Genomic DNA, 27441 nt, shown 5'->3' on the forward strand with positions numbered 1-27441 from the left:
AGGTTTGTTCTAGCTCCAAATTTGTAGCTTTGTTTAGTTTCCACCTAGGAACATTTTCCATGTGCTCATTTGCATATATGTGGCAACTCTCATTCTGAAAGTATTTATATATTCAACTCTTCTATATACCTGTAGATACACATATTTCAATATTTTTTGAAAAATAAACAACCTGGAGGTAGATATTTTTGTTCTTGGCTCACTAAACCTAACTGAGAACATGTGAAAGATACATAGGAAATTGTTGCACTACTTGAAGATTTTTCTGATCTCTTTCCCACTTTGCCTTACTTGATTGTTATGTGAAGAATAAAAATAAGGAAAGTATCGTATTCCTTTGCCGCCTTTATTTAAGAAAAGAAACCACACTACATCATTGGAAAAATCTTGCAACAGAAGAGTTAAGTATTTTTATCACATAGAAACAAATGATGGTACACATATTATACTTTACTACATTTCTGAGTACGTGCTTCATATTTAACATTTAATCAGTGTACATGAATATAAGACACACTATTGAGAATCTACATCTATAAGCCTATCAAAAGTCTATCTGTAAGTCTATCAAAAAAGACGAATACATATGTTTAAAGTCAGTGTGCTTATTTTTTGAAGGTAAAAATACCTCTTTCCCTACTTTGAAACTTGTGTTGCAAAAATTACAGTGAATTCCTTCTATTTTTAAATTTTACTTTACACGTGTTTTTGCATTGTTTCAATATGCAGTCTTCCCTTTTGTTTTTGTAAAACACACAGAGTTGAACTTACAATAGCACAGACAACTGCTACACACACAGCTCCGATTGCCACTATTACTGTACTGTTAGCACCATCATTGTTGCTGTCATAATCTAAAGGCACAGATGCTTTTGGAGGAATGAACCATGTGACTTGTGCTATATTAGATACCTCTGAAATCAAGTTGGTATCATCAACTGCACATATAGCAAAGTAGATTATGGTGTCATGTTCTGTTATGAAATTTTCTCGTTTAATTTTAAATGATTCTTCGCTACCAGCCTCCTTAGGTATGAGATTAGAGGCATTCACAGAAACAGCATGATCAAAGTGATTTCTTAGGTCCAGAAGATTTTTACTGCTTTTTATTATGTAGTGATCAGCTAGGGAAAAAAGAATGCATATTAACAACAAATTAATATAGATATTTTAATATCCCTGCTTGTGGTGACAGTATAGGACTTCTAGAGCCATTTTGTAAAAAAACGTGCTGATGATTCCAGTTTTAATACTGACTGTATTACTCAGCATGGGGGGTTGGCAAGTTTGCTTTTAAACCTTACTTTACAGTGTCAAAGGCCTATTGTTGCTGAGTCTGGGAACTCCTTTTCACTGGCCTTAAAATTATTGTTTCATCAACACTCTTAGCTTTGTGCAGACCTGTGCAAAATGTAGCTGAATGAGAAACTGTGCTGTCCAAATACAAACATAAGGTGAAATGGCAATTAAAATATAAGTGTAGATAGCAGGGACAGGTCTTGCATCTGATCTGTATTCTCTCTCTGCGCATGAGGTTTTTATAGCAAAAACTGAAAGACACAAAATTATTCTCCCATTTGTAATCAAAGAACTGGTAGGTACATTGCTATAAATGTGTTTGATTAATGTTGGGGGGTTCTGCTGTTTCTATTTCAAGTCCGTAGCTTTTCAAGACTTTCCCCTCTTCCTCTTCTCTTCCTCTTATGAATATCTTTTCCTCTTTAGACGGTAGAGAGATGTGCATGATATGCCCAGCTCTAAACCAGCGCAGGACCTGCTATCTTAAACTATAATGCAATAACTGACCACTTTAGCTATAAAAGTTTTTAGATGTATAGTTGCTAAATAGCAATAAAAGAAGTTGAGATTTTTTTTTATTTGAGTTTTTTTCCTTGTGTGGCTGGTAATTAAAAATTTTAGATAAATGTAAGATTTTAGTCTGAAACTGTAATCTGCATAACTGTAGTTTGTATATTTTAACATACAATCTCTGGCTTATGCAAGGAAATGTTTGTACATTTCATATGGAAATAGGTTTCATTTTTCCTGTACAACAACCTTAAAATTAGTATTTTGAATAGAATGTTACTGCATCTCTGTAGTCCATTTACATCTTTGTAAATAGACTAAAGCTTTGTATTGTCCATGTTGGCTGATTTTTTAATTTTTTTTTTTTAATTATGCACAGACATGGACTAAGACTTGTTGTGAAAGCCTCTGGTGGTTGTATTGTAATTATATTTATTTGAGGAGAACTAAAACAGGTATCATGCAACAGGGTAACTTTCTGTTTTGTTACGTTTTCAGGTGGGAAAGATGTAGCCCTCATCCCTGAGTGGTGGTCCTCAGGGTATGTCCTTTCAGATAAAAATATCAACCTTATCTCACAAAAATGTAGTGTCAGACTTACCTTTTCCATTGTCAAAGTCACCTCCTGGAGCTGTCCAAGACAAGACTATTGTTTCGTTTTCTATATGAGCATGAAGATCTGTAACTTTACAGGGTGGATAAATAGTAGCAGAATCTTCTCCTGTATTCACTACAAGAGAACTTGTTGAAATTCTGCTGAAACTTCCCAGCATGACTTGGATTTCTTTATCAGCAAATTTAGGTCTCGGTGCATTCATATAAATTTTACCTGTTTTAAAACATTTTTCGACTTTCATCATGACAGAACTCTGAAGTGCATTTTCTTTTAATTTTTTATTATCTCTTATTATGTCTTCTCATCCTGTCAAGTTTTTTTAGCTCATGCAAATTTAGTGGAAAGTTAGTGAAGTAAAGACAGAAAAGAAGGTGATCTCAGGATTCTCAGCATAAAATTTAGGAAACCCAAAAAGCAGACAAAGTCTGAAATGTGTAAAAATTGGAAATGATGCAACCAGTAAAGCAGGTTGCAGATGCTGGTAAGCCGTGGCTGCAATAAGGTAGTTCCATCCATCTCTTCACCCATATTGCAGGTCTTAAGAGAGTTTCAGTTATATGGGCCATACTTTGTGAATTTTTTAGACAATTTTAATGCTGATTTTTCTAAATTTCACAATGGATAAGTGTGACAATATTAAATTGCAACAACTAACATTTTTTTCAGCATTAAGATTAAAAAGTAGTAAAAAAAAAATCAAGAAATACCAAAAGCTAAGTTTTCTAGTAGCATTAGTTTGTATACTAACGTTGCATGTGAATTTATTTACCCCAAATCCTCATTTTAAAGTCTCAAGAAGAATTAATAGATTTGAAATGCCTGTTTGTGAGATGCTAAAATACAGATTCTGAGCAATATTTATCCTTCTTATGGCTATAATAGGAAAAAAATTTTAGATTAAAGACAACATTTTATGCTATTCTCATACATAGGAAACAGTAGTTGGAGCTGGTTTGTTTTGTGTGGGCTTTTTCGTAGTGAAAATGATAGATGGAACATCTTCTAAGATACAGTGCAATTTTTGTGAATCTAAATGATCCCATTTGCTAAACCTTTACACCCCCCTACATACAAATCATGCAAGGAATTATCTGTTTCATAAATGCTCTTTACCATTGTCTCTGTAGCCTGGTATATACAAGGCTTGATTTTGCCTGAGGCTGAGTCTGGTGGTTGTATTTCTCCCATGGGCATTCACTTTTAGACTGTATCTTCCAGTGCCTTGTAAAGAAGTAAAGTACCTTGAGTAGATTCCATCATTCTTCATCGTGTCAGCACCTCGGTATAGAATTATTGAGAATTAATATCTCAAACCAGATACCTGCTGGGAAACAAGGTTATTTTTGCTGTTGATACATAAACATAAAACCTGAACATTTCTATGCAGAAAACCTGGCAATGTTTTTGTAAAGTAGACATCTTTAAAAATAGGAGTGGTCCCACTATGACAACCTGTGTTTCATATGTATTTTGTTAAAAAGAACCATTTTGCATTAAAACCTTTAACTAGGTAAATCTCTTGTAACTATATGGAACCACCAAGTTAATACTTATTGGCCATCTACTACATAAAGCACCTTTAAATTAGAAAAATGTCATAATTTAACCTTTGGCCAGGAACTCATCAAGACAGAATTCCTTCTCTTTAAGTGAACTTGTGCAGTTGTACCTGACTGGCTGCAACAGATGATCCGCTGGTGGCATCCAAGCTAACTATTTTAAAGCTTGACAGCAATGTAAAAGTAACCTCATGGGTTCAGAAAATAGCAGATGTGTAAGAAAGAAACACAGGATAACACATTGAAATCTTATTACATTTTTAAGTACAGCAATGTGAAAGCAAGGACAGAATGAAGAGGTACTGCTGGCTACTACTGAACTCATAAATCAGTCTGCAGCAGTGGTGAGAGAAAAGGAAGAAGAGAGATCGAGGGATGCCGAATGCCAGGAATGTCTTGCTATTGCTCTAAGAAAGAGTATTCTGGAAAAGAAGAATAATGCACTTAATTAAGATACAAAAGAGATAAAGCTAACTTTTGGTGAGCTAATGTTAAGACTATAATCCAGCTTCATAGAATATGAGATGGACTAATAAAACAGCTTGTTTTCTTTTTACCTCGCCTCTTGAGGGCACATGATTACATGAAGTACACTTTCAGAAAGTAGATATGAGCAATGTACCCTCTACCATGCACAGTTCTTCTGCTTTCACCCTCAATAACAGCACAGGAAAGAAAGCAGAACAATTTTTCAGGTAAAGGCCCATGCCTTTGTTTTCCTCACCAAGAAAAAGCTTTGTAGCTTACTTCCGTCCTAAAGCAGTAGGGTTCTCTGTCTCCCTTTTTATTTTTTTCTTGATGTAGAGCATAGCCATGACTCAGTCCTTAGTGATATGTCTGAGGGGAACATGCAGACTGGGATTCCACAATGTATAAATGCAAAGGTTTTTACTATGTATATGGAACCTTACCTGCGCCGTTATCAAGAAGTTCAAAGGTTACTGCTGCAGCACCATCCTTCTCTACGGTGGCTATCACAGTTGCGCCAAGAACAGGCAAAAACCCTTGGCTAACCTCTGCATAAACAACCACTGGATTAAATGCTCTACTTGCCCTGTTCATGTGAGCTGAAGTGCTCACAGGAGGAACATCAGAATATGCTGGTCGAGAGGTAGCTGTTACTGATATAGCTTGAGTTGTTGTATGAACATTTTTAATAGAAAACTGCCAATCACCCACCTGCAAATAAAATAAAAAAGTATCAAAAACTAGTGAAAAAGCTTCATGTTCTAATAGGGGCATTGTTTCCCTTATATATAATATATATATTCCCTTTTATATAATAAAAAATTAATTAAAGAAAGCTGTATGCTAGTCTATAGGAAATGTTAATTCAGAAAATAAAACAAAATGTTCAGTCTTTACCTCTGCAGTGCCACTTATACTGAGTCTAGCTGTGTTCGGGTTTGAATTATCGATTGTAAAGTCTGAGCTTCCATATTCTTTTCCTTTAGGGTCCCTCAGGAAAAAAAAAGGCTGAGATAGACTCCATGCAATGCTGAAGAAAGTGTCGTTTCCCACAGTTTTGTCAACAGGCACAGTAGTATTCATCCACCCAGAATGCGGAACAGCTAGCTCTTTGCTTTCAAGCTGTTGTTAGAGAAATAAAATTTGTCTTATTGCTATTCAGTAAAAAAGCATTTAACATATTTTCAGAGTGATTCCTCATCCATTGCATAATATTGTATCCATTCATTGCTGACTTAAAATGGATTAGTCTTGGAGGAGAAAATTGAAAAGCATTTATGCCTTTTGGAAACTAGCATTAAAAAAAGGCCTCTGCTTACTTATTTATAACTCGGAGTTATACAGAGAAGATGGCAGGATTTCTAGTTCTGCCGTCTCTACCTACAGGAAAATCAAGAGCTGTTTGGCACAGCTATTGAATGAAGAAAACTAATAAAATCCCAGATTCACTTTGTGAAATGGCTGCTTGCATAGTAACATTGATTTTAAGTGTAAATTTATGGTAAACAGAGTAAGTTACAGTAAGTGTATGTCTTCATTTCTGTATCTAAACTACTTATCTACTTATCTAAAGCATTGTGCCAGTAAGCTGATTTTCCACTGCAGTTTGTCTGTCTCAAAAATCCTGGAAGAGAGAGAAAGAAAATGTCTCCACATATGACTGTAAGGCTTATGAGTAATGAGAGAGACAGAAATAACAACAGTACAGAGGAGAATATATAGAAGAGAGAAGTAAACATTATTTCCTTTATTAAAATTAAAATAATTTTGTGTCATTTCCTCACTCCTATTTTATGAACAATAAAGTCTGCAATTAGAAAATAGCCTGCCATAAACTTAATTGTTTTTCCCTGTATAGGTGGAACAATTAAAGGCAATATAACGACTCAAAAAATCCCAGACCTGCTTTTCAAATCTACATTGACTGATGCTTATAATCTAGCTATCTTTGCAAGTGGTTTATTTTGGATAAAACATAGGACTGGATCTATGTTAAAATATTAACACAGTGAGGAATGAGTTGCTAAATTGTAATTAACAATTGGCCCAGATGAAAAGTCTGGAAGTTTATACATTAAAATTATAGAAATGGCTTAGGAGAGAAGCTGTATTTTAATTGTATCTTTGTTACTCAAGTTAGACTGTTAAAATGCTCTAAAAGATGATGTTTCATGTAAGAGCGAAATAAATATCCTGGGGGATTTCTGCTTGCTTTTTTCTCTCGAAGTCTCTTGGACTTGGACAATTATGAGAAATAATTTCCTTGATTTTGTGAAATCAAGAATTATATAAAATATATAAATTATATATTATTTCATTGCAGTGAAATGTACTAAAATGCACTAAAAAATGTACTTGCTCCTATTTCTAAATTGAGCCACTGACAGTTATGATCATTAATGTCTAAATTTACTCAATTACTGATCACCTAAAAGCATAGGAGGAAAAAGAAGTGTTGAAATTGAGACCTGAATGGATTGTTCAGAAATATCTCCGCTTCCTGATGTAATGGCACTGAATGTCTCGGTTAATTTACTGGGGTTGGCTCCATCTACAGCATAAAGCTTTAAACCTCCTGAAAGACAAGAGCAAAAGAATTAGAAATACTATTTTTTACTCTAAAATTGCTATATTTTATGTGACTTCTGGTACTGAATGTTCTACTGAGGCAGCCAATTTGTTACAAAATCAAAAAAGAAACGTCTCTTTTTATTAATGTCTTAATGCATGTGTCATAGTAAATTCTGGCTTGTGTGATCAATTAATTTCATCTCTCATTGGCAAAGTTTGCAACAAAATAACTCCCTGCAGCATATCATCAAGTACAGCATTTTTAGACTTCCCCTAGTACTTTTGGAGTCACATATTATCCCTTCAGTGAAATTCTGCTCTGAAAACACCTCTGTAGAAGAGGCACAGTGGCACTGCATGTTTTTTGACTCTTAAAATCCAGGTCATTATTTTCAAATGTGAAGTTTAGATCTTTTTTCATGCATACTGAGTTCAAGCAGCTCTAGTCCATTGGAGGTTTTCATACTCAGTGCAGGTCTGTTAATGAATTCATTGTGAATATGGCTTCATACTGCTCTACTGAAACATCTGGACTTCATGCAATTCTTTCTCAAACTAGGTTCGTACACGCCAGACGTAAACTGAGCCATCACTGTGCTCCTAACGCACAGATCATTGGAATCTCAGAGTAGTGGAGAGACTGCCGTGCAGCCCAGAGCCCTGGGGAGCCTACTTGGTGTGTGCAGAGGCTACCCACAGCCTCTCCCTACCACCTAATGCCTCTCACCTCCGTCCCTCATGCACGGACTGACATAAGGTCTTCAGGTTACATCAGGTGTGTATGGCTCTGTCTCATGAGAGAACACGTCGTGTCATATGAGCTGGAGGAGGTGTTAGCTCAGAGATCTATTCAGCATTTTTGGAAAACTGATTTTTCTTTCTAAGCAGGAAGGCCTGCTGGTTGAAGACTACATGCTGAAGGACCATCTGGGTTCTTTCTGGCTCACAAATCATTCTTAATAAATACTCCGCAAGTGGAGCTTAAACAACAAATTCTGTCTTAAAATACAGCTCAGAACAGAATTGAACTCTGGACTCTCCCATAGGCATGTTGATCTAATGATGTTGAAGAGTGCATAAGTGCATTCAAAGTTATTTAAATTGCTCATACAAGTGGATTGTAGTCTGAATAAATAAGAATATTTATTCACCATGGATGTTGGAATCAGCTTGCTTTCTAGATCTACGCAAGGAGGTTTCGTTCTTCCATAGCATTTGCAGGTGCTGTAGCATGAAGCAACACCCCTATGGATAGTTTTTTAAATGGTTGTTTTCAAACTAATTATGTAGCTCCAGCTCAGCTGACAGCTATGCTTGCAAATGACAAGGGTAGTCACTGTGTTTCCAATTTCCTAGCCAGTGAACTTCAGATGCAACAGTTGGAGACAATTATTATTCTTTATGTAGTAAAGAAAAAATATATAACTATAATATTTATATATTATATGCAATAAATACAAAAATATAAAAATATATAGAAATAAATTTATGTAATGCCAGAAATAAAATTCTAGGCATTTCTTTTTATGTTATACAATATCATCATTAAATCTCCTTAGTAACAGGGTATTGTCATGTTATTGCATTTTTAAAATCAAGACAGCTCTTAAAGCAAATCTATGGATCTAAAGAGTTCTGCTTGTTTGTATTAAAAAAGCCTGTCATGAAAACCAAATTTCTTTAAAATTTAATTTATTTTAAATTTCTTAAATTTCTTTTTTCCAGAATGATTAATTGCCATGCTTTTACATTTTCATACTTCACTATGCATGCCAGAGAAAGAGAAAGAGTCTATTTAGATTATTTACCTGTTAGTTTTGAAAATTCTTCTAATTCTTTGGCTGCCGATGGCCCCAGTGCGATGGTGTGAATTTTTGCCCCACTTTGTTTCACCAAATCAAGGCAAGCTGCTATACCTGAGTCCTCTCCATCTGTCAGTAACACAATTTCTGAACCATGTGTAGTGTTCATTTTATCTGCAATTATCTGCATCAAGAAAAGAATTCATTATATAAGCAGCAGAATAATTTTTAAATACTACTTTATCCCAGAGCACAGTCAATGTATGCATTTAAAACTGTTAACTTCAAATATAAGACAAATTTATTCTTTAGTAAGTATTTGAAAATTTTTAATACTAAAACTATTACAATAGTCATTATTGCAATTGATATTGCAACATCTAATTGCTTAGGTTTAGTAAGTGTTCAATTACAAATAATGAATATTTAATATATGTTTTCCTAGGGAAGGAACCTATCCCAAATTAAGGTGTCGGAAGCATTCTGCCTGTATATGCTTTGCTGGTTCAGGGACTGGATGTTTAAGAGCGTCATATTAAAAACTTATGTCCACTGTCTGGAACTACTCTTTATTCTCCAATCAAAATTTCAGGAGTAGAGGAGGACAGACTTCTGTCTAAGGGTGGACTCTGAGGTAACTGAAGGTGGGGCAGAAAAGCAGCGGGAGCTGGCTGTTCCATCCCTGTCTGGTTGCTAGTCTTCCTCCTGATGTCCCCCTGTCCAGAGCCTCCTTTCTGCCCTGGACTCTTGGCTACCTCAGCAGTCTCATCCTTCTCTGTACAATTTCTCTCTTTCTCTTTCTTCTCTTTTCCTACACGTTGCTTCTGATTTTCAGTTTTGCATCTGAATTAGGTGACATTTTCTGGGACTTCAGACTGCCAGCCCAAGGAAGTAAAACAGACAAATAAATAATAATAATAATAATATCTATCCATCACTGTTTCCCAATCTCATGATTTATATGTGGTTTCACAATTTTAGGGGCTTGATTCATGACTAGTGAACTGTAGGAATTAACAATACTACCATTGCACAGCTCCCCTTTTTAACACTTATTTATTCTGTATGTTCATTGTGATTCATGAGTCAACTCTCTGGTGTTTCCTCAGTCCAAATTTTGCTAGAAAAAAAATCTCAGAGATCACAGGAATACAATATGATGTTCATTGTGGTGTTGGTCTCCAGCCTTTTCTCTGTGTATACACCCAGCAATGTGATCGGGCTGTGAGTTTTATTCAGTCATGTGAGAGTTTGGACTGCAGTACTGCCTATTTCTTTCCACTAGAAATAATTAAAGAACTGTATTAAAGTAACCTCTTAACTTTGTCTTAAACAAACTAAATAGAATAAGCTCATAGGTTTCCGACTAGAAATTTGATTTTCCAAAATTTAGATCATTCTTGTAGTTCATTTTGGAATTTGATCTTATTTTTCAATAACCTTTTTGAAGCATGGACATCACATCTGGCCTGTTTTGTGGTAATACTCTTTCTAATGCCACATAATGCTAATGCCTAGTAGTTTCTATATCAAATTTTCTCCTGATAGATTAAAGAATCATATTATATTTCTTAACTCTACCACTGCGTAGGAAGTCCATGTTCAAGTACCGAGTATGTTTCTCACTTCTTCCACATTTTCCATACATTCCAGGAGGTATTTTACCTTAAGTCCTTTACGTATGCCTGCACAGATATTGGTTTGTCCACTAGCAATTATAGGCAAACATTGAACAAGTTTTTGGCGTGCTGCGTCATTGGTTATTTGTTGCAAAGGAGCTTTTTCAGATGCGTCAGAGTCAAATGTGACAATTCCAACCCAGGAACTGACTTCAATAATATGGAGCAGAAATACCTCTGCAGCGCTATGGAGATGTCTGATGCGGTTGTGCTGTATGTGAAGAAAACCAACATCTTTAGAATGCAATCACTTCTGAAAAGCTTTGACTATCAACAAAATGTAGAAATTTTTTGTGTTGATCAGGTTATAATTAAAAATTAAAAACTATCTATCTGCCATAAGGTAACTCATATATATGCTCAGCTCTAGAAGAGAGGAGATGTAAACCATGTTCTGGTATTGTGAAAGTGCAGCAAACTGCAGCTTCCAGGAAAGATGTCACCAGGCAAAGTCCATCTTCTGATGTTATGACTTCATTCCTAACCAAGATTTTTGTCCCTTTTTTTTTTTGATAGCGTGATGTCAATGCAAAAGGACACCACCTATGATGCCTGAGGAGTAGGTTAGTCTAGAGAATAAGTATTTTGAAAATATAAATAATATTAAAGTAGAAGTATGGCTATTTTAAATGCAAATATTCAACGGGGTTACTGAAAAAAAAAGTTACATTTGAAAACATTTATCTCTGGAGCTATCTATTCTTGCAGTATTTATTTCATAATTATCTTCATTTTGGTTTTTAGCATTACATTATTATTTACTAACTGATTTAATAAAATATACTATGATTGGTAGACATCTGTATTATAAAAATAATACAAATTATTACAATTGCAGATCTTTGCTGAAGACCAGTCTCAAGAACAGCTCTGGACTAGAACAGCATGTCTGGAAATAGATCTGTCGATGGAGCACTATGGGAGAATCCCACAATTATTAAATGTATGCCATAACTAAAGAATTGGAACATATACTGCTTTAGGCTTCCTCATGTATATTTTGGTTTAAGGCATGACTGTCAAATATTTAGGAATATTTCTCAACATGTTTGAGCTTTTTGAATTACCTTCTTTAGCTCTCATTTTTAGGCTTGAATTCCTGTGAGAAATGGAACACTGAACTTGCAGTATTTTCAATAAGAGAATAATGGTCATTGGCTCACTACTGAACTGTGGAAGAGGTAAGTTACGGATAAGAAAACGCAATATGTCATCAAAAGAATATATAGTCTGATTTTTAAAAGCTGTTAGAGTATGCATAGAGGTTTGAAGTCTATTAATAAATAATGAGATACCTGCCTTACCTACCCAGATAATTTTGTCATCTTTCTACAGATGATCACATCGCTTACAGCTTTATAAAAGTATTAGGATATTTATGCAAATAAGCACATATTCAGGGGCATTTACTAAACCTTGCATCCATAAACAAGCTTAGTATCTCATGCCACAAGAAGTTGTGAAAGAATAACCTATGCAAAGTTTTATGGGGAAAAAAAAGAAAAATAACCTCAGCTTTGTTAAAATGACATAACATTATGCCAGATCACATTCTTGATTCCAAAGGGCATTATTGTAATGAGGAAAGAACACTAATTTATTGACATATTGTGACCTACATATTTACTTTAAATTTTAGAACCATTCATAACAAAAATACAATGTGAAACTCCATCTAGGATAGATTTTCTGCTTGGAAGAAGTACAATGGCACTGTCATTCTAGGTCTGGAACAAAGGAAGGAAAGTATATAAAATCGAGATTTTACATGAAAAAAAAGACCAACTCTGGCTTACAACTCTCAGTATTTTGAAGTGATATCTTGTAGGAATTCCTACATAGAATTACCAAGGAGAGTAAGAGTAGTCCTTTCTTTTCTAAAATAATCAAGTTAATTACCGAATTGACTGTTGTTTTTTTATTTTGTAACTTTTTCTGTTTCTTACAATTTTTACTAAAAATTGCTTATAAAATGTGTATTCTTACCATTGACATGCTCCAAGAAACATCCAGTACTAAAGCGACTGCTCTGTCTTGGGTCTGCAGTAGCCTGAAGGTAGTCTCAGAGGGGGGTGCAGAAGCATTTAAAACAGCTGAGTTGCGAAAGTCATCGGATTCCATAATTACTTCCCACGTGCTTTTGTGGTTGCATATCTTATTCTGCATATTTGGAGCCTCGCTATTGTGAGTGTTTTTATCACAAAATTCAACCACCTAAAAAGTCAGATGGAAGCTGATAATAATTCTGAACCCAACAGTATGAGCATATGAAAATATCTCAGAAAATACTAAGTTTGTGTTGGGGGACAGGACAAATAGACGTGTTCTTCTCCAGCGAATGTCCTCTGTGCCATGGTGCCTGGCCAGCCAGGATCTTAGAAGAGGCAAGCCAAGAAAATGCTCCCAAAGAACTTATCTCAGATTTTACATAAGCACAAGCATGTTCTGACATGCAGAAACAAAGCTTTCAGTCTATGAGTACTGAGATCCTTGGAGTGACTGATTCATGGAGGTCCTACTAGATTTAAGCCTGCTAACATAAATACTGTAGCTAAACAGTATGGAGGTCAGCACAAGTTAGCAGCCTGAATATTTAACCAACTTCTTGGGTTAAGCTCATGGTCTTGGACCAGTTCCTATAAGTTTTCTTGAGTGGAATAAGGAACCATGCAAAAGATACAAAGTCAAGACTTCAAGAGAAGCAGGAAATATAATCTTTTAGATGTCTCAGGTTGTCCATGGCATACTGCTGAGGGAAGACCATGACCCATTGTTGTGGGTTAACCCCAGTGGGCAGATAAGCACCACATTTTCTTCCCCTCCCCAGTAGGATGGGGGAAGAGGAAAGGAGGAATAAAAGAAAAAAAAAACTTTAGGGTCAAGATAAAACAAAACAAATTAAAAAAAAATTGTTTAATAAGTGAAAGATAAGTGAAAGAAGAGAGAAGAAACAAAACAAAACGAGTGATGCAAAGGCAATCACTCACCACTTCCTGTGGGTAGACCGATGCCCAGCCAGTTCCCAAGCATAAGATGGCTAACCCTCCTAAAATCCCCTCTTTTCCCTTTTATTGCTGAGCATGATGTTATATGGTATAGAATATTTCTTAGGTTAGTTTGGGTCATCTGCCTGATTGTGTCCCCTTCCAGCCTACTGCACACTCCCCAGTCTATTCAAGAGGGGGAGCACAGTGAGAAACAGAGAACGCCTTGATGCTGTTCAGCTAAAGCTGGAACATTAGTGTATTATTGGTTCTGTTTTGGTCAAAAATCTAAAACACAGCACCATATGATCGCCTATGAAAAAAATTAAATGTACCCTAGCCAGGCCCAGTACAGCCATAAAGTTCTTGGAAAGAGCTTGCCCAAAGAAATAAGGTCAATAGCTGGAGGAATTGTGATCCCGTACCACAGATATCTAGCCTGCAAGGAAACTGTCTGTCCTGCTAACCCCTGTCCCAGCACCCTTTCCCACACACTGGAACAGTACAGAGTTGGCATAAGGAGGCCTGCCTGGTTGTCCTGGTTGCTTTCAAGAGAGGTGGGCTGCTGCTCCTGTGTTAAGGATAGATAGACAGACCAGATTGCTCTGCAATGGAGTGTAATAGAGCTAACCAGGTAACACAGTTCAGGTGCCAGTTTACATAAGGAGTGATCAAAAACTACACTTATCTTACAGACAAGGCATTTGGCAAGTGCTTCACTTCTATGCCTGTTGACCTGATTCTCCAAACATGGAGCAAGAAGGATGCTGAGACTGCAGTACACCTCACCCTTATTGACCAGAAACAGCTGTCAAATCATTTCCAGTAGGTCCTTTGTCTTCCCTTCTGAACAGATTTTAATAGAACTGATAGCATCATTCATATTCTTTGAAATAAATATTGATTAAAGAAACACCTGACTGATCATTCTCCCCAGCAGAAATAACTGACTAGACCCCAAATGTTACTAAACTCTCAGTCCAGAAAGGTATAGTAGTACTTACAGAAGTTAGGTATTGCAAAGACATAACACAACATGAGATATTTTGTCGTATATCTGGAATAAATAGGCATCCTTTTTCATATAGCTGACCATCATATCTACAGCTTCTTGGCTCACACTTGTCTCCACTGCAGTCTTGGAAAACAGATATACCCATCACACCAGCTGGACAGCTAAGGGAAGGGAAGATAGGCAGGGCTGGTTAAGAACCCGTATATAGTCTGTAACTGGTTATTTATTTGAATTTTGGCTGCCCAAAGCCAAATTTCTGTTAACACAGCACTGTACTAGACACTGCAAGAGTACATAGGCTGTCTCTGTGCCTGGCAGGGTCCTCAAACTAATCTAGAAATAGTTAAAATCATAAACCACTTGTGGTCTTTTGTGATCTTCCTTGTGATAATTACACACTAGGCAGGAAAGACATCCTGATAGTAGTTGCAATAAAAAAGGCTGTACTGGTATGCCTGAGCTAGGAAAAAAGCCAAGCCTGAACTAACTCTCTGCATCCATTCAGTTACTGTCCCTCTTTGTAGAAACTGTTTAAAATCACAGTGGTTTCAGTAGGCAATTTCAGTGTTGTTGATAACTGCTCTTTAATAAAATAATGTTAAATAAGTATGAAACAAAAGGTGGCTGAAGTCTGCAGTTGCACACAGAGCAAAATATTATCCAGCCTGATCTCCTGAACCTCTTACAAAACAGCACTGAAGGCAGCTGTGGTTTTCTGGGCTGCAGTGCAGGCAATAGATGTTGCTGACTAAGCGTCTTTTAATCATACAAACAGGTCGTGGACACTCTACAAAGTACAAACTCAGCACAGATGACAAGAATATTGAAAACGTTATTGAAATGTTTAAACCTGTGTAATGTAAAAGCAGAAATATGAAAAAATGATACCTTGTTGCTTCAACACTTGCTTCTTCAGAATTTCTGGACACATAAAAAGGCACATCGCTACTATATTCATCAAACACCCCCCACCGAAAGTGAGCCCATTCGTGGACAAAAACTCGACCTTTTGAAAAAGAATAGCACATGCACATTCTAAATACAACTGTTTAAAAGCTACTCAGTGTTTTACTTAGACATTTTAACAATTTAAAATAATTCTTACCTGAGGTATTACAGGAAGACTGTGAAATATTTAAGAAATTGGGATAATAATTTTCCCTTGATGTAAAACTGGGAAGGCACCAGTTTAGCAACCAGGACTAGAATTTTTATTCATATTTGACTCTCAGAAATGTAGGAACTGTTCTAGAGGCTTTCTTCCAAGTTGGCAAAAATCCCTTAAGAAAATTGTGAGGTTTCTGTCCCACAGAGTGGCAAACCTTACATTTTTACACAGTGTATTACAAAATCAGATACATAAACACTGGATAGTCTATTTGGTCATAAAAGGAAGGCTACTGCTAATGGCAGTAGTTAAGTGCAGAGGAATAACCATTTAAGGTTTTCAAAGGGATGAACAACTTCTGAATCCAGTGTTTGAATATTTAACTTCAGAGATTTCACAGGTATTTACTACTTCTGAAGAATATGCCTCTCAAGGTTTTTTTCATTTTAGCAAGCAAATTAAAGTACCCACATTCATTAATCACTTAGAAAAATCTTGGCCATTTCGTATGAACAATAAAACAGGTAATTAATTAAATAGTAGTATTACCTTTTTCTCCATAAACATTAGCCAAACTGTCATTTAAGAGGAAGTTAGGTGTGAAATGGATGTACTGTCCTTTCTCCTTACATCCTCCATACTGCAAGGTATAAGGATCATCTACATGTTTCATATAAAGGTCTGCTATGATGACATCTGCCTGAAAAAGTAAGACCAAAGTTATACATGATATGGGTATAAGGAAGAGTTAGGTGATTCTTGTTGAATAAATTCAGTCCTGCAATTTTTTTCATCCTACAAACTCTGTCAACACTTTTGAGTAAGAACTTCCAAGATTAGTCTTAGATTTTGCTGTGATTTGTAATGTAGCCTTATCAGTCTAGCTTTTCCTTGTTCTAATCCTAAAGAGTTCTCTAAATCTTACCTTATCATATGATTCTTTTTTTAATCTTGAATAGTTGATGTTTTTCTTCCACGTTTTAGGAATTATAATGTTTACAGACTTGAAGAAAAATCGATGTTTTGTCACTTCAAACAAGTAATTAGAAGCATTTTTAATCATGTTCTAGGGAATGAAAGAAAATAGAATATTACTATCAATGTTAATATTAAAAATTTGACTGTATGTGCAATGAATAATTTAGGCTTATCAAGAAACAGCAGTACAATAAAGTAGAACTAAGTACATAACAAAAATCTAGAAGTATTGCAATCTTCACTAAGAAAATAATAAACAAAGAAGCTAAGGACTAAGCAGTAATTCTTGGAATCTCTCACCAGTTCTATAGTCCTGCTCTTAATCAGAAATTGTGATAAAATTCACACTCTAGCCTTCATATGAGATGAAAACTATGAAATACTAAGATTTTACCCTTATATTAATACTGGCCTGACAGCAAGTGTGGGCAAGATTCAACATTGCACCTGCTTTTCATTTATCTGACTAATGTCATAATTTTTCTGTCAAATTTGCTGTTTCACATGTCTTCTTATTTGTATTATGGCTACTGTATGCTGCCATTACTTTCCTTTCCTCTTGCTGTTTTTACCACCTCTGTTGGAGTACAGGCATCAGAAAAAGCATTCCCTTTGGTTGTTTTTCTCTCCACTAACAACTAAGTGTTTAGTGAAAAAAAGCCAAACATGAAGGAAGGAATTAAAATCTGTCCCACGGGCTTTTCATAAACTAAGAAACAAGCTGTGACAGAGACTTTGGAATCAAATTGCCATGTTAAATGTACACAAAATTCAGCTAAAGGAGATTTCTTGAAAAGATTCAGTTTGCCAGGTCTGAGAGTGATAGTGAGTGCTAACCCATGAGAAATTGAGCAGTAATGGGATATGCCACTTCAGCTGTCCCTATGTGACCCCTTGCCTGCTCTGCGGATAGAACGGAGCAGTTTTAACTAGTTCAAGGGAACTGAAGGAATGATATAAGAGCAAGTTCTCGTAAGGTCAGCTGTAATGTGAATTTAATAGGTGGTAGGTATCTCACAGTACCAGTAACCATCATTCGTACACTTCTACCCTAAAAAACACTCAACGGTTTGTCCCTTAATGAAAATGGAGTGATCTAAATTCTACTTATTGTTAAAAAAGGGGACAGTCAGTGACTGATGGTAAAAAGTAACCTATCAGATCCACGTTTACTTCATGTAAACCTCTTCTCACAAGATGAAAGAAAACTGGAAACGTTAAAAATTTTATGGTATCCCTCGTACTTGATCTTAGGGATGACATGGGACTGAGATAATCCTACATCAGGGTCTAGCAGGCATTAGACATACTGCAGAACCTGGGCATTTGTCCAAAGTCTCCCGTTCAGCAGGTTTTCTCTAAAATTATTTGACTTTGTAGAAAAAAATTTCTTTGCTTTGAGACCTGGCCAGCAACCTATTCTAGGGGAATTTATCCATCGAGGCATCTATATGGATTGGAATGAAAGTTAAGCCCAGAAATGCCATTAAACCTAACCTTTTTTTTTTAATTTACAATTTTTAAAGGAACATTATGAGACATACTAGCTCATGACAAACAGTAGTATAATCAATGGCTATTAAACAAGCATTCGTAGGACGTTCTTTCAGGTAAACATAATTTGGAAAGCTACTTAAAAGGAATTTCAGTCTGCCTCCCAACAGCAATATTACAGCATTGTTTGAAGGAATTAGTGCTTTTAGTAGCAACAACAGATAGCAAGGCAAATGAGAAATTACTAGTTTAGTAACTATGGGATTAATCCATGAATAATTCCAAACAACAGCAATAAAACCTATTGGCAAGAATGGGAGCTGGACCTGATTCGTGCTACTTTCCAAGCAGAAAAGTCAAATCGCAACTGCTGAGAAACAATGCATATAAATGCAAATGTTCTTACCATCAAGTTCAGAATGATGTTGGCATCTTCTGGCACCTGGGGATTAATTGCAACAACCAAATCCTCATAGCCATTCTTATTTAGCCATACCATAGAACCTTTTGCCACATGCAAGAGCTGAAAAGACAGCAAAAATATCAAACTCCCAATCACCCCCATTACTTGTCCCTGTCTGTGAGGTTCTTTGTTAGAAAAGCGATGGCTTATCAGTCTTATTTATATGCCCACGTGTCGGGCGTGAGAAGACTTCATTAGGGTAATCCAGGATAGTTCCCCGCCCCCATCCACGTATGTAGAGTCCCAAGCACATCTTCTTGTTACAGCAAAATGGGATAGTTTGCTGCTTCCCTTCCAAAGTATGTAGAGTCCCAAACGTGTCTTATCTCGTTGTCATAGTAACTCTGGGTGGTTTGCTTCCCCCCCATTGCACGGCTGCCAACATGACCACCAGCTGCGGATGTCAGCATTTGGACAACAGGACCTGCATTACATCATCAAGTTCGTTAATGAGCCGAACAAGACATTGCCTATGTATGATATGTTAATCAGCGCAAGTTTTATTATCCACCCGTATGGCACTTTCCCTTGAGCTTCACTCCCGAGCAGGGCTCCACTGCGTCTCGTCCTCATTTTGATTAGTGTCGGTGTTGCAGTGCTCCCACCGTGGTAACACTACGCTTTCCATAAAGCCAAAGCTTTCACTCGCTGAGTGTTGTGCCTCGTCCCTGAGGGATTTGCACCTGCTCTTTGCTCCTAACACCACCTTTGTGTTGAAAAGAGGTGTAACAGTTTGCAACAAGACACTGATGTTCTATGCAAGTACAGTTATCTCGGATATGTTGGCTGCATTTAATTACATGTTAATTTTAGGAGGAAATACTTGATATTTTATTGTGAACTACAAAAAAACAGTTTCATTTTCTTATGCCTCTTCAGGTGATCTATGCTGTTATTCATTTTAGAAGAGAGAAATAATGGCAAAAACACAATTGGAATTTCCTGGGATAAAAATCTGAACAATGCAATAATTATAGAATACTGAATTGAAACAATAGAGAAAGCAAGATCAGATCAGTGTGAAATTTATCCGGGCACATGCATTTGAAAGTACTTCAGGCTGAAGATTTAGCTCCATCTGTTTTCCTAGTGTATCAAAAAATAACTGCTGATGGTCATGGTATGAAATTTTATTATCTCACTTTTTCTGAAAAGTTGGCCGGAAAAGTTAGCTAAATTCTTCTGCGGGTGGTTTCGGTTGGGTTTTTTTAATATCAATATGAAATAATGATTGTTTTGAATTTGTCTTTAGCAGTCACTGAAGCCTTGGAAATAGAAACAACCAATTCCTTTTTAAACACCTCCGCACTATTGCTTAGCAAAGCTTTTTAACTTTAACATATGTGTTAGCTATCATTCAAACTTTTGATCTCTTTCAAAATACTTTCATTTCATAATACTTTCAAACCACTACTTACTTAGTTTCACTTGTTAGTTCAGCTACTGGGAAAAATAAATGCAGCATGGTGGATAGATCTGTAAAAAACTTTATTACCTAAACTGAGTACTTGAATGATTAAATTTCTCACAGCACTGCACTGAAATGAATACATGGTGGCAGTCATCATGAACCCACACTGAACTTTCTCAGTATTTCTGACTTCACTGAATTTGACCTTACACTTGAAGGAAAGTAAGTAAAGTAAAGGAGTAAAATTTCTATTTCTTGTCCAAATTTGATGTTTCTTTCCACTCTTTCTTTACATTCACAGAGTATATGTCTCTCTTCCATGAATAGCAAAATACTACAACATAGTGAAAGTGAGCCTCCCATCAAAATTGGAAGAAGCTCTTTCTAAAAACATATTGGCTAATTCCATTTAAAATCTTTGCAAGAGCAGAGCAAGAATAAAGCCCTGGAACCACTGCACAAAATTCCCACTGGTGTCAGTGACACTAAACTCCATTACAGATCCTGTGTTGTGTGAGGTGTATCACACTGAATTACTAGAATAGCACATTTAAGCCGTTTATAGTTAACAAAAATTTGATTAATGATGAAGAATGAGAAATGTTTAGTCTTCAGTTTCTGCCACAAAGCACAGACAAAAACTGAGCTGGCACTTGTAGAGGTGCTTCCAGATGCACCAAAATACTGTTGATAAAGGCTGGGAGCTCACTTAAAATGCCCACAGAAAATGTATTCATTTTGCAATTTCACCTTGGGCAAGAGGCAGGAGAGCAAGAGAAAAACATACCTTGTCCTTCATCAAAATAATTTCCTGAGGCAGCCCATGATAAAACGACCTTATCTTCTATTCTGGCATCAAGATCAACGATTTTACATGGTGGAAACAGATCAGCCTTAGGTCCCATTGGAACTGCAGATATTACGAAGGAGCCTCCTGCAGCTGTTCTATGGAAACCTCCTCTTCTGATCTGAATATCATTTTTAATAGCTGAGGGTCTTGATGGGTTCATCTTGATTTTACCTAAAGCATTAAAAAATGGTGATTAATCTTAACTATGTGCATACTCTTGTAGTATGCAGGTGACCTGAACTTCACCTCATTTATATGGTTTTAAATCTGAAAAACCCATTAACCTCAATTAAGTACAATAATTTCTACTGCAATAGCTATTTCTTTACAGTTTCAAGAGTGCTAATTACTGAGAAAGCTAATATGAAATTGAAGTAACTGTTACTTGTTATAAAATAATTACAGGAGAGTTTAATTTACTAGAACTTCAACAGTTCTTAATTTAAGATGACTGATTATAGTACTCTAGTAAATAAATCTACAGTTATTCTTTTCACAGTCAAAACACAAAATCCAGTCTATCTGTATTACATAGCTACTGCTCTATTATAGCTGTTTACAGTCTACTTTAAATATACCTCTGGGGAATACTGACTTTTCAGGTTTTGAAAAGCATTCAAAACTAAATACCTCTTAGCTGGGCTGTTGTTGCTCTACTTCCTACTTTTAGTACTTATGAAGGGACTTGATGTATACAGGTGCTGGAATACGTAGCTGCATAATTTTATCGGCATTACTTTGCTGTACCATTTTCTACATAATGTGGTATAGACATGGCATGACTCTATGCCATTGCAGTTTGTGGCACAATAGTTCTGTTAGTTTGGATGTGAACTTTCAGGCTGTATCTGCCATTCTCAGGGAAAGCAAACAATTACTTGGAATAGGTCCCATCATTCTTAACAATGTCAGAACCTAGATATAAAAATGACATAAATTACCGTGAAACAAAAATGGTTGTGTTTATTTATGCTTTCTAGGTTAATTTATCTAGAATACAAGAATAACAGGAAAATTATTCTCTGATATGCAATCTGTGCAGCCCCTCTGGCTTTGATGGTATGTTAAAACTGTTAGAGAAGACTGCAGTCTGAAGTTAGGATGCCTTTTTGTACTGTGTTTTAACTCAAGAAAATGCTAATTTCTTAGCAAAATCATCTATTATTTAATTATAAAGATAAAGAATAGATTATTTTCAAAATCTGTAAAGTTTTTAATTACTTCCCGTGTGCTTCTGTAGTCTCGCATTCAGTTCTGCAGATTGGGTTCTTCTCTGTTCTGGTTATGCTCATTACAGAATTCAGCCACCTACAATGATAAAACAATAGACAAAAATCAGAAGTAAGCAACAGAAGAGTAACAAATAAAAATAGGGATGGAAATAAATCTTCACTGCTGATTTGTATAGTTGAGACATCAGCTGATGGTAAACTTCATTTTACATTAATAACAGTATGCATTACAGTTCATTTACTTACATAAAAGTTGAAATAAATGTTACATTTCAAAAAGAAGGATATAGCAAATTTTATAACAGTATGTTTCATTGAAAGAAATCTTTTCTTATGTTTGTACTTACAGATTATAAACTTTGCATATACATTATTGACGATTCTGCAGTTTGACTTCTTTCATAAATAAAGGCACACGTTTCCTTAAAAAGCCATGTTAGCCTGTTAACGACACAATTACCTTCAGCGAAGGAATTTTTTTCACAGCTATAGATGCCAGTAAGATCAGAGGAACACCTAAGGGTAAAACAGAACACATTGCCACTTAAAAGCCCTATCTGAATATAGTGCTGACATTAACGGTGCTTGGAGTGTAGTCTGAACTCTGCCCATGTAAAACCATTATCCTTGTAAAAAGAAGATATGAATATACATTGCAAAGTGACACAAATAATAATAATTGATTTGTTTACTTCTCCATCACTTCAGTCTATTGCCTGAGTAAAAATGTTACAGTTACAGATTTAAACTTTACAATTGCAGAAGTAGTCTTATAAATTCAGTAGTTACCACTTCCAAATGCTGCTGTACCCTGGAAAATGCCTGTTAAATGGCTTCCTGGTTTACCTTATGTACAGGCATTTGGGCAGTGAGTTGCAGGTCAAATATGCTGTAATAAAACTTTTTTTCTCGAGGTCCATTGGCGATATGGACAGAGAGGAAAAGCAGATAGTGAGCCAGGCGCTTCTGCAGTGCTGAGAGCATGGGATGAAGTTGTGCAGAGGTAGCAAAGATTAAAAAAATGAGTTTGATGCAAGAGAGACCCAGAAGCTTAATAGGAAAGCCCCAAAGTTGCAGTGTACTCAGAGAAGAGAGAGGTGAGAAGAGGAGGAAAAGCTTAGACAGCCGCGGTGAGCAGGGGGAAGGAGTATTTCTGTGCAAGCACCATTTCCTCTCCGGTGGCAGAGCACAGAAGTGATTAAGTCTCTGGTGCCAGTTCAGAAGAAGGTAATGCCCATGAACACTGCCAAACCATCAACCACAGAAACGTGTAACGATGAATACAGAGAAATTCACATGGTCTATTCATAAAGTAGGAAAGATATTTAATGAGCGATAAAAAAGGACTGGAAGAAAAAGGGGTATCTCAAAAGCTTATAGATAAAGACCAGTCAGGTTTCTAAAGCCTGCCACAAAGGGCTTGTAGAAGGAGGAAAATGCTGAATTACTTTGTAACTTTAACCTGATTCTGCCCAGTTGCATAGGTCTGTCACTGCCATACTCATCAAATGCCCCCACTGAAGGCGGGCCCTGAAGATTCTGCCTGCAGGGAGAATGGAATGGCAAATGCATCGTAACTAAAAAACAAAATGGCAAAAACATGGTAACTGTAGTAAGCCATTATATGACTGTATGCAAAATTAGTCAGCAAAATTATATGGTGGACTTTCCAAACAGCAACTTTCCAGCAACACTCGACCTTAGGCAGTTTTAATATCAAGTAATTAACTTTTGTGGCTAAGTGTGACTAATTTTAAATAACACCATTTGAAGGCCTTAGCTTTTATGTCTTTTAAAATTGGCTTCTTTTACCATTAGGTATTGGAACTTGAATTCTGTCTCTACAAATGTATGATAAAACAGCGATGCTTTTTAATATACACTTACATTTTAATATACACTTACCTGAGGGTAAATCACGCATCAAATTGTAATTTAGTATTTGTCATTGTAAGTGGAACTAAGCTCAACAAACCAATGCTTCATTTTCCATTAGACACACTACTAAGGGTTTAGGAACAAAAGGCTACCTTTATACATTTAGCACAGGTTTTGCACAGCAGTACATGCTACCAAGATGTGTGGGAAGCATACAGGAAAGGTTAAACAACACATGCTCCATGTTCTTCAGTCTTTTGTTGTAGACAACTAAGGGCAAACCAGAAAAGTAAAATGGTTTAGGGAATTTACTCTGTGAGCCTTAGATGTCTATCAAATAATCATTTACTAGGAACTTGAGTGTGAAATTGATATATATTCCCATTTGTCCACCCGCTTCATGTTGTAGAATGTACAAGTCATCACCATGTTTCCTTCTTGTAGAGAACAGCAGGTGTCCGAAGGAGGGAAGAAGAGGAGGGAGTGAGTAGGCACTCGCAAATCAGAGGGTTTGGTAGTGAGCATCTACCGCTGCTTCAGATAGACTGGAAGGCAAACCTTGGACATGTGTCTGTTATCCTTCGCTCAGCCTCTGATAGCTACAAGTGAAAAGTGGCACATAGAGAAGCAAGGCCAACTAACCAACTCTTATGAACTAGGCCCTACTTCTTTTTCGCCTCTGTAGCTCAAGGTGCCTTTGTTCTCCTTGAATTTCTTACCAAGCCTTCCCTAATGACTCTGAAACTCCTCCTAGACAAGTACTACTGTCTTCAGCACAATTGCCAGCCAGGAGTTATTAGAGGGGTGATGGGTTAAGAAAGCAAGAGGGGGAAAAAAGAAAAACACTGGAACTCATAAGCAAAGTTTCTGACTTGTGTAATAAATCTGAAACCAAGTGGAGAAATGAAACTGCATATCAATAAGGCTATTCAGACCAGACAGGCTATTCAGAGCAGACAGGCTATTCAGACCAAGGCTATTCAGACCAGTCACAGACCAGGTTTCTAAAATGATAAATAGCTTGCAAGGACTCCATTTATGGACTATGATAGATTTACCCTGGAGCTTCTTACAGTCCAGCACTCTCGTTCATTTATAACCAACAGGATGGTACAGGTGTTACTACTGATGTTGTAACTGACACTCATTAGTTATGTATTTACTAATCGTGGTTCATAGATCATGATTTTGCTGGTTCTTAAGGGCATTCTCATGTGAATACTTTTTCACATCACTTTTTAAAATTTAAGGTACATTGGGTGCACTAATAAATGTGTGTAAAAGAGCTTATTGCTCTCTATTCCCTTCAACAGGCTTTGAGCTGTACCTTTCTATAGGACTCGTTTTGATTTCTCATCGGTGATAACCAGAAACACCCAAACCAAATCCTGCCCAGGAGTGTGAAGGATGCCCAAGTGGAGGTGGTGCAAGGTGCGGAGGGCTGGAGCCCCACACATGGGAGGGCAAGGCGGGCGCCTACCAGGCTCCCTCCTCCCCGGCTGGCTCTGCCCCAGGAGCAGCCCCCAGCTGGGCAGCAATCCCCAGCTCCCTCCCAGCTTCCCAGCACACGATGAGTCAGGGCCTTTCTGGCCCATCTCTCTCCTGAATAGCCATCCTCGGCCAAGTGCTGCCAAAATCCAGAAAGCCGGAGCCCACCAGTGCCCCATATGGGGCTGGCCTCTGCAAAGGCACGGCCAGGCTGTGCTAACTGTGGGCAAGTGAGGTCAGCCCTCCTGCCATGGAAAAGCTGGCGTTTTTAGCCATAGGGACTGCTGCTCCCACAGAGAGTGCCCAGGACTGGGGAAACCATTACTAAGGCTATTGGGCCTTAAGCAGAGGTTTGCTAAATCTAAGAGCATCTTCCCTGAGCAGCACCATGAACAACCAGCTGGGGATGGGAACCCTGCTGTTACACGGGGAGAATGGCTTGACGTTTGTTATGGTGTGTTACATCCACCCAGGCTTCCGCTCACAGTGCCAGCTGGCCACATTAAGCATTTCTAAGGAACTTCCCATTTTCCTGTAGGTATTGTTTATGTCCCGCTAACTGCAGCCTGGCTGTCCGCTCCACCCATGCACAAAAGAGTCTCTGCCTCTGCTGCTGCAAGGCAGAATTTCCAGGGCTACTTGTTAATGGGCTGTCACTGATAAGAGAGAGAATTTGGCCAGATAAAGAGTCAGGCCTTCCAAAAGTCTGTCTAGAATTGAAGTTATATGTGCCCCTTTCTCTTGGAAAGGAATTTCTGTAGCTAAACTATATTCATACAAGTTAAGCTACCTTAACCTTGAAAATACAATGCGCTCTCTGTTGTTTCTCCCTTTTCCTTGGAACTCCACTCTGTAACATGTCCTCTTGCTCTTTCTTCCACCCTTAAGGTCTCTATCCCATTTCCCAAGTCTTGAACAGACTCCTGTGGTACCTGTCCTAGTTCTGGGACCTCACCCTGCTCTTACCCTGAACAATTAGCTCTGGGAACTTTGATTCGGGCAGGTCAATACACGTAATAAGGGAGGTTCTGCATCACTATAGCTGCTATACCCTGCATCTGTGGTAAGAAGTTCCCAAACATCCTCAGCCAAAACCTAAGAAGACCAACATTGAATCCACAATCTCCAAATGAAGGACACCCAGACCTACTGCCATGTAAAATGCTGTTCAGGAGAAAGCCCGCCCTGCTACTTCCCTGTACCTTGGAATGGCCTTATATTTCTTCCATGCCTTAAGTGCGTACAGAAACACCTGCTGCTGCTCTTTGAGCAGTGAAGGTGATCTACTGCTCCTGCTAAGTTGTCTGTGCAAAGAGATAAGGCTCCTTGAGTGGATGACTGTCTGTGGGGAACTCAGTAGCACTACAGCATCATAACTCCATGGGGCAGCTCGCCCCAGTGCCCGCTACCCCCATGCACTGTAGAGTGAAGGACTTTCCTGTCTGCCTCCTTGAGAAGCTGGCATGCCGCGACACGGAGTAAGAGATGTTGAGAAACAGGCTGAGGAAGTAGCAAACCCCACCATACCTATTTTACAAGAGTGTGCAGGAAGAAATGTCATTGCTCCCTCTCTGCTGGATATATATATCTGTGTAAGGCAGTGAGTGTCTAAGAATTGCTCGGAGAAAGAAATTCTGATCAGTTTTATACAATGCGGTGCATAAAACAATGGGGAAGGAACAGTGTATAAACAGGGTCACAGCAAATCTGCTGCTTTTGTGAAACTTTTCTGATAGCAGGCTATTGCCAAAATTAAACAATGAACAAAGAAAGGCATTGGAGTCTTGAATTTCTGACACAGAAATGAAAGGTTCAGTTATACCTTTAAAGCAGATAAAGTCATGAGCCGTGACAAACACTCAGCAGAGTTCCCATGGTATCTAAAGAAGCCTCTCTCCAGCACACCTCTTTTAGTAAGGCTTGTAACTATGTCATTATGGAACTGTGTGTCATGTTTCCTTTAATTTTATGCCACAGACATTAAAATGCAGTTTTGAGGACTGAAACTTGTAATTCATTCTTTGTTTATGAGGGAC

The 27441-nt window shown here is 37.3% G+C and overlaps 1 protein-coding gene across 1 annotated transcript; it reads right to left on the reverse strand.

Moving 5' to 3' along the window:
- Nucleotides 1–696: 696 nt before the first annotated feature.
- Nucleotides 697–23611, reverse strand: LOC104261493 (calcium-activated chloride channel regulator 3A-1). Its single transcript, XM_059822179.1, has 17 exons — nt 23502–23611; nt 22500–22555; nt 20745–20978; nt 18490–18671; nt 16537–16677; nt 16161–16311; nt 15392–15509; nt 14493–14664; nt 12491–12718; nt 10491–10715; nt 8832–9009; nt 6921–7027; nt 5350–5574; nt 4896–5163; nt 3539–3703; nt 2411–2638; nt 697–1124 (listed from the first exon to the last, which is right to left on the reverse strand). The coding sequence occupies exons 1-17, from the start codon at nt 23609–23611 to the stop codon at nt 697–699; spliced, it is 3216 nt and encodes a 1071-aa protein (XP_059678162.1).
- Between the last annotated feature and the right edge of the window lie 3830 nt (nt 23612–27441).

This window comes from Gavia stellata, chromosome 10 (assembly GCF_030936135.1).
Source record: "Gavia stellata isolate bGavSte3 chromosome 10, bGavSte3.hap2, whole genome shotgun sequence".
NCBI classification, from domain to species: domain Eukaryota; kingdom Metazoa; phylum Chordata; class Aves; order Gaviiformes; family Gaviidae; genus Gavia; species Gavia stellata.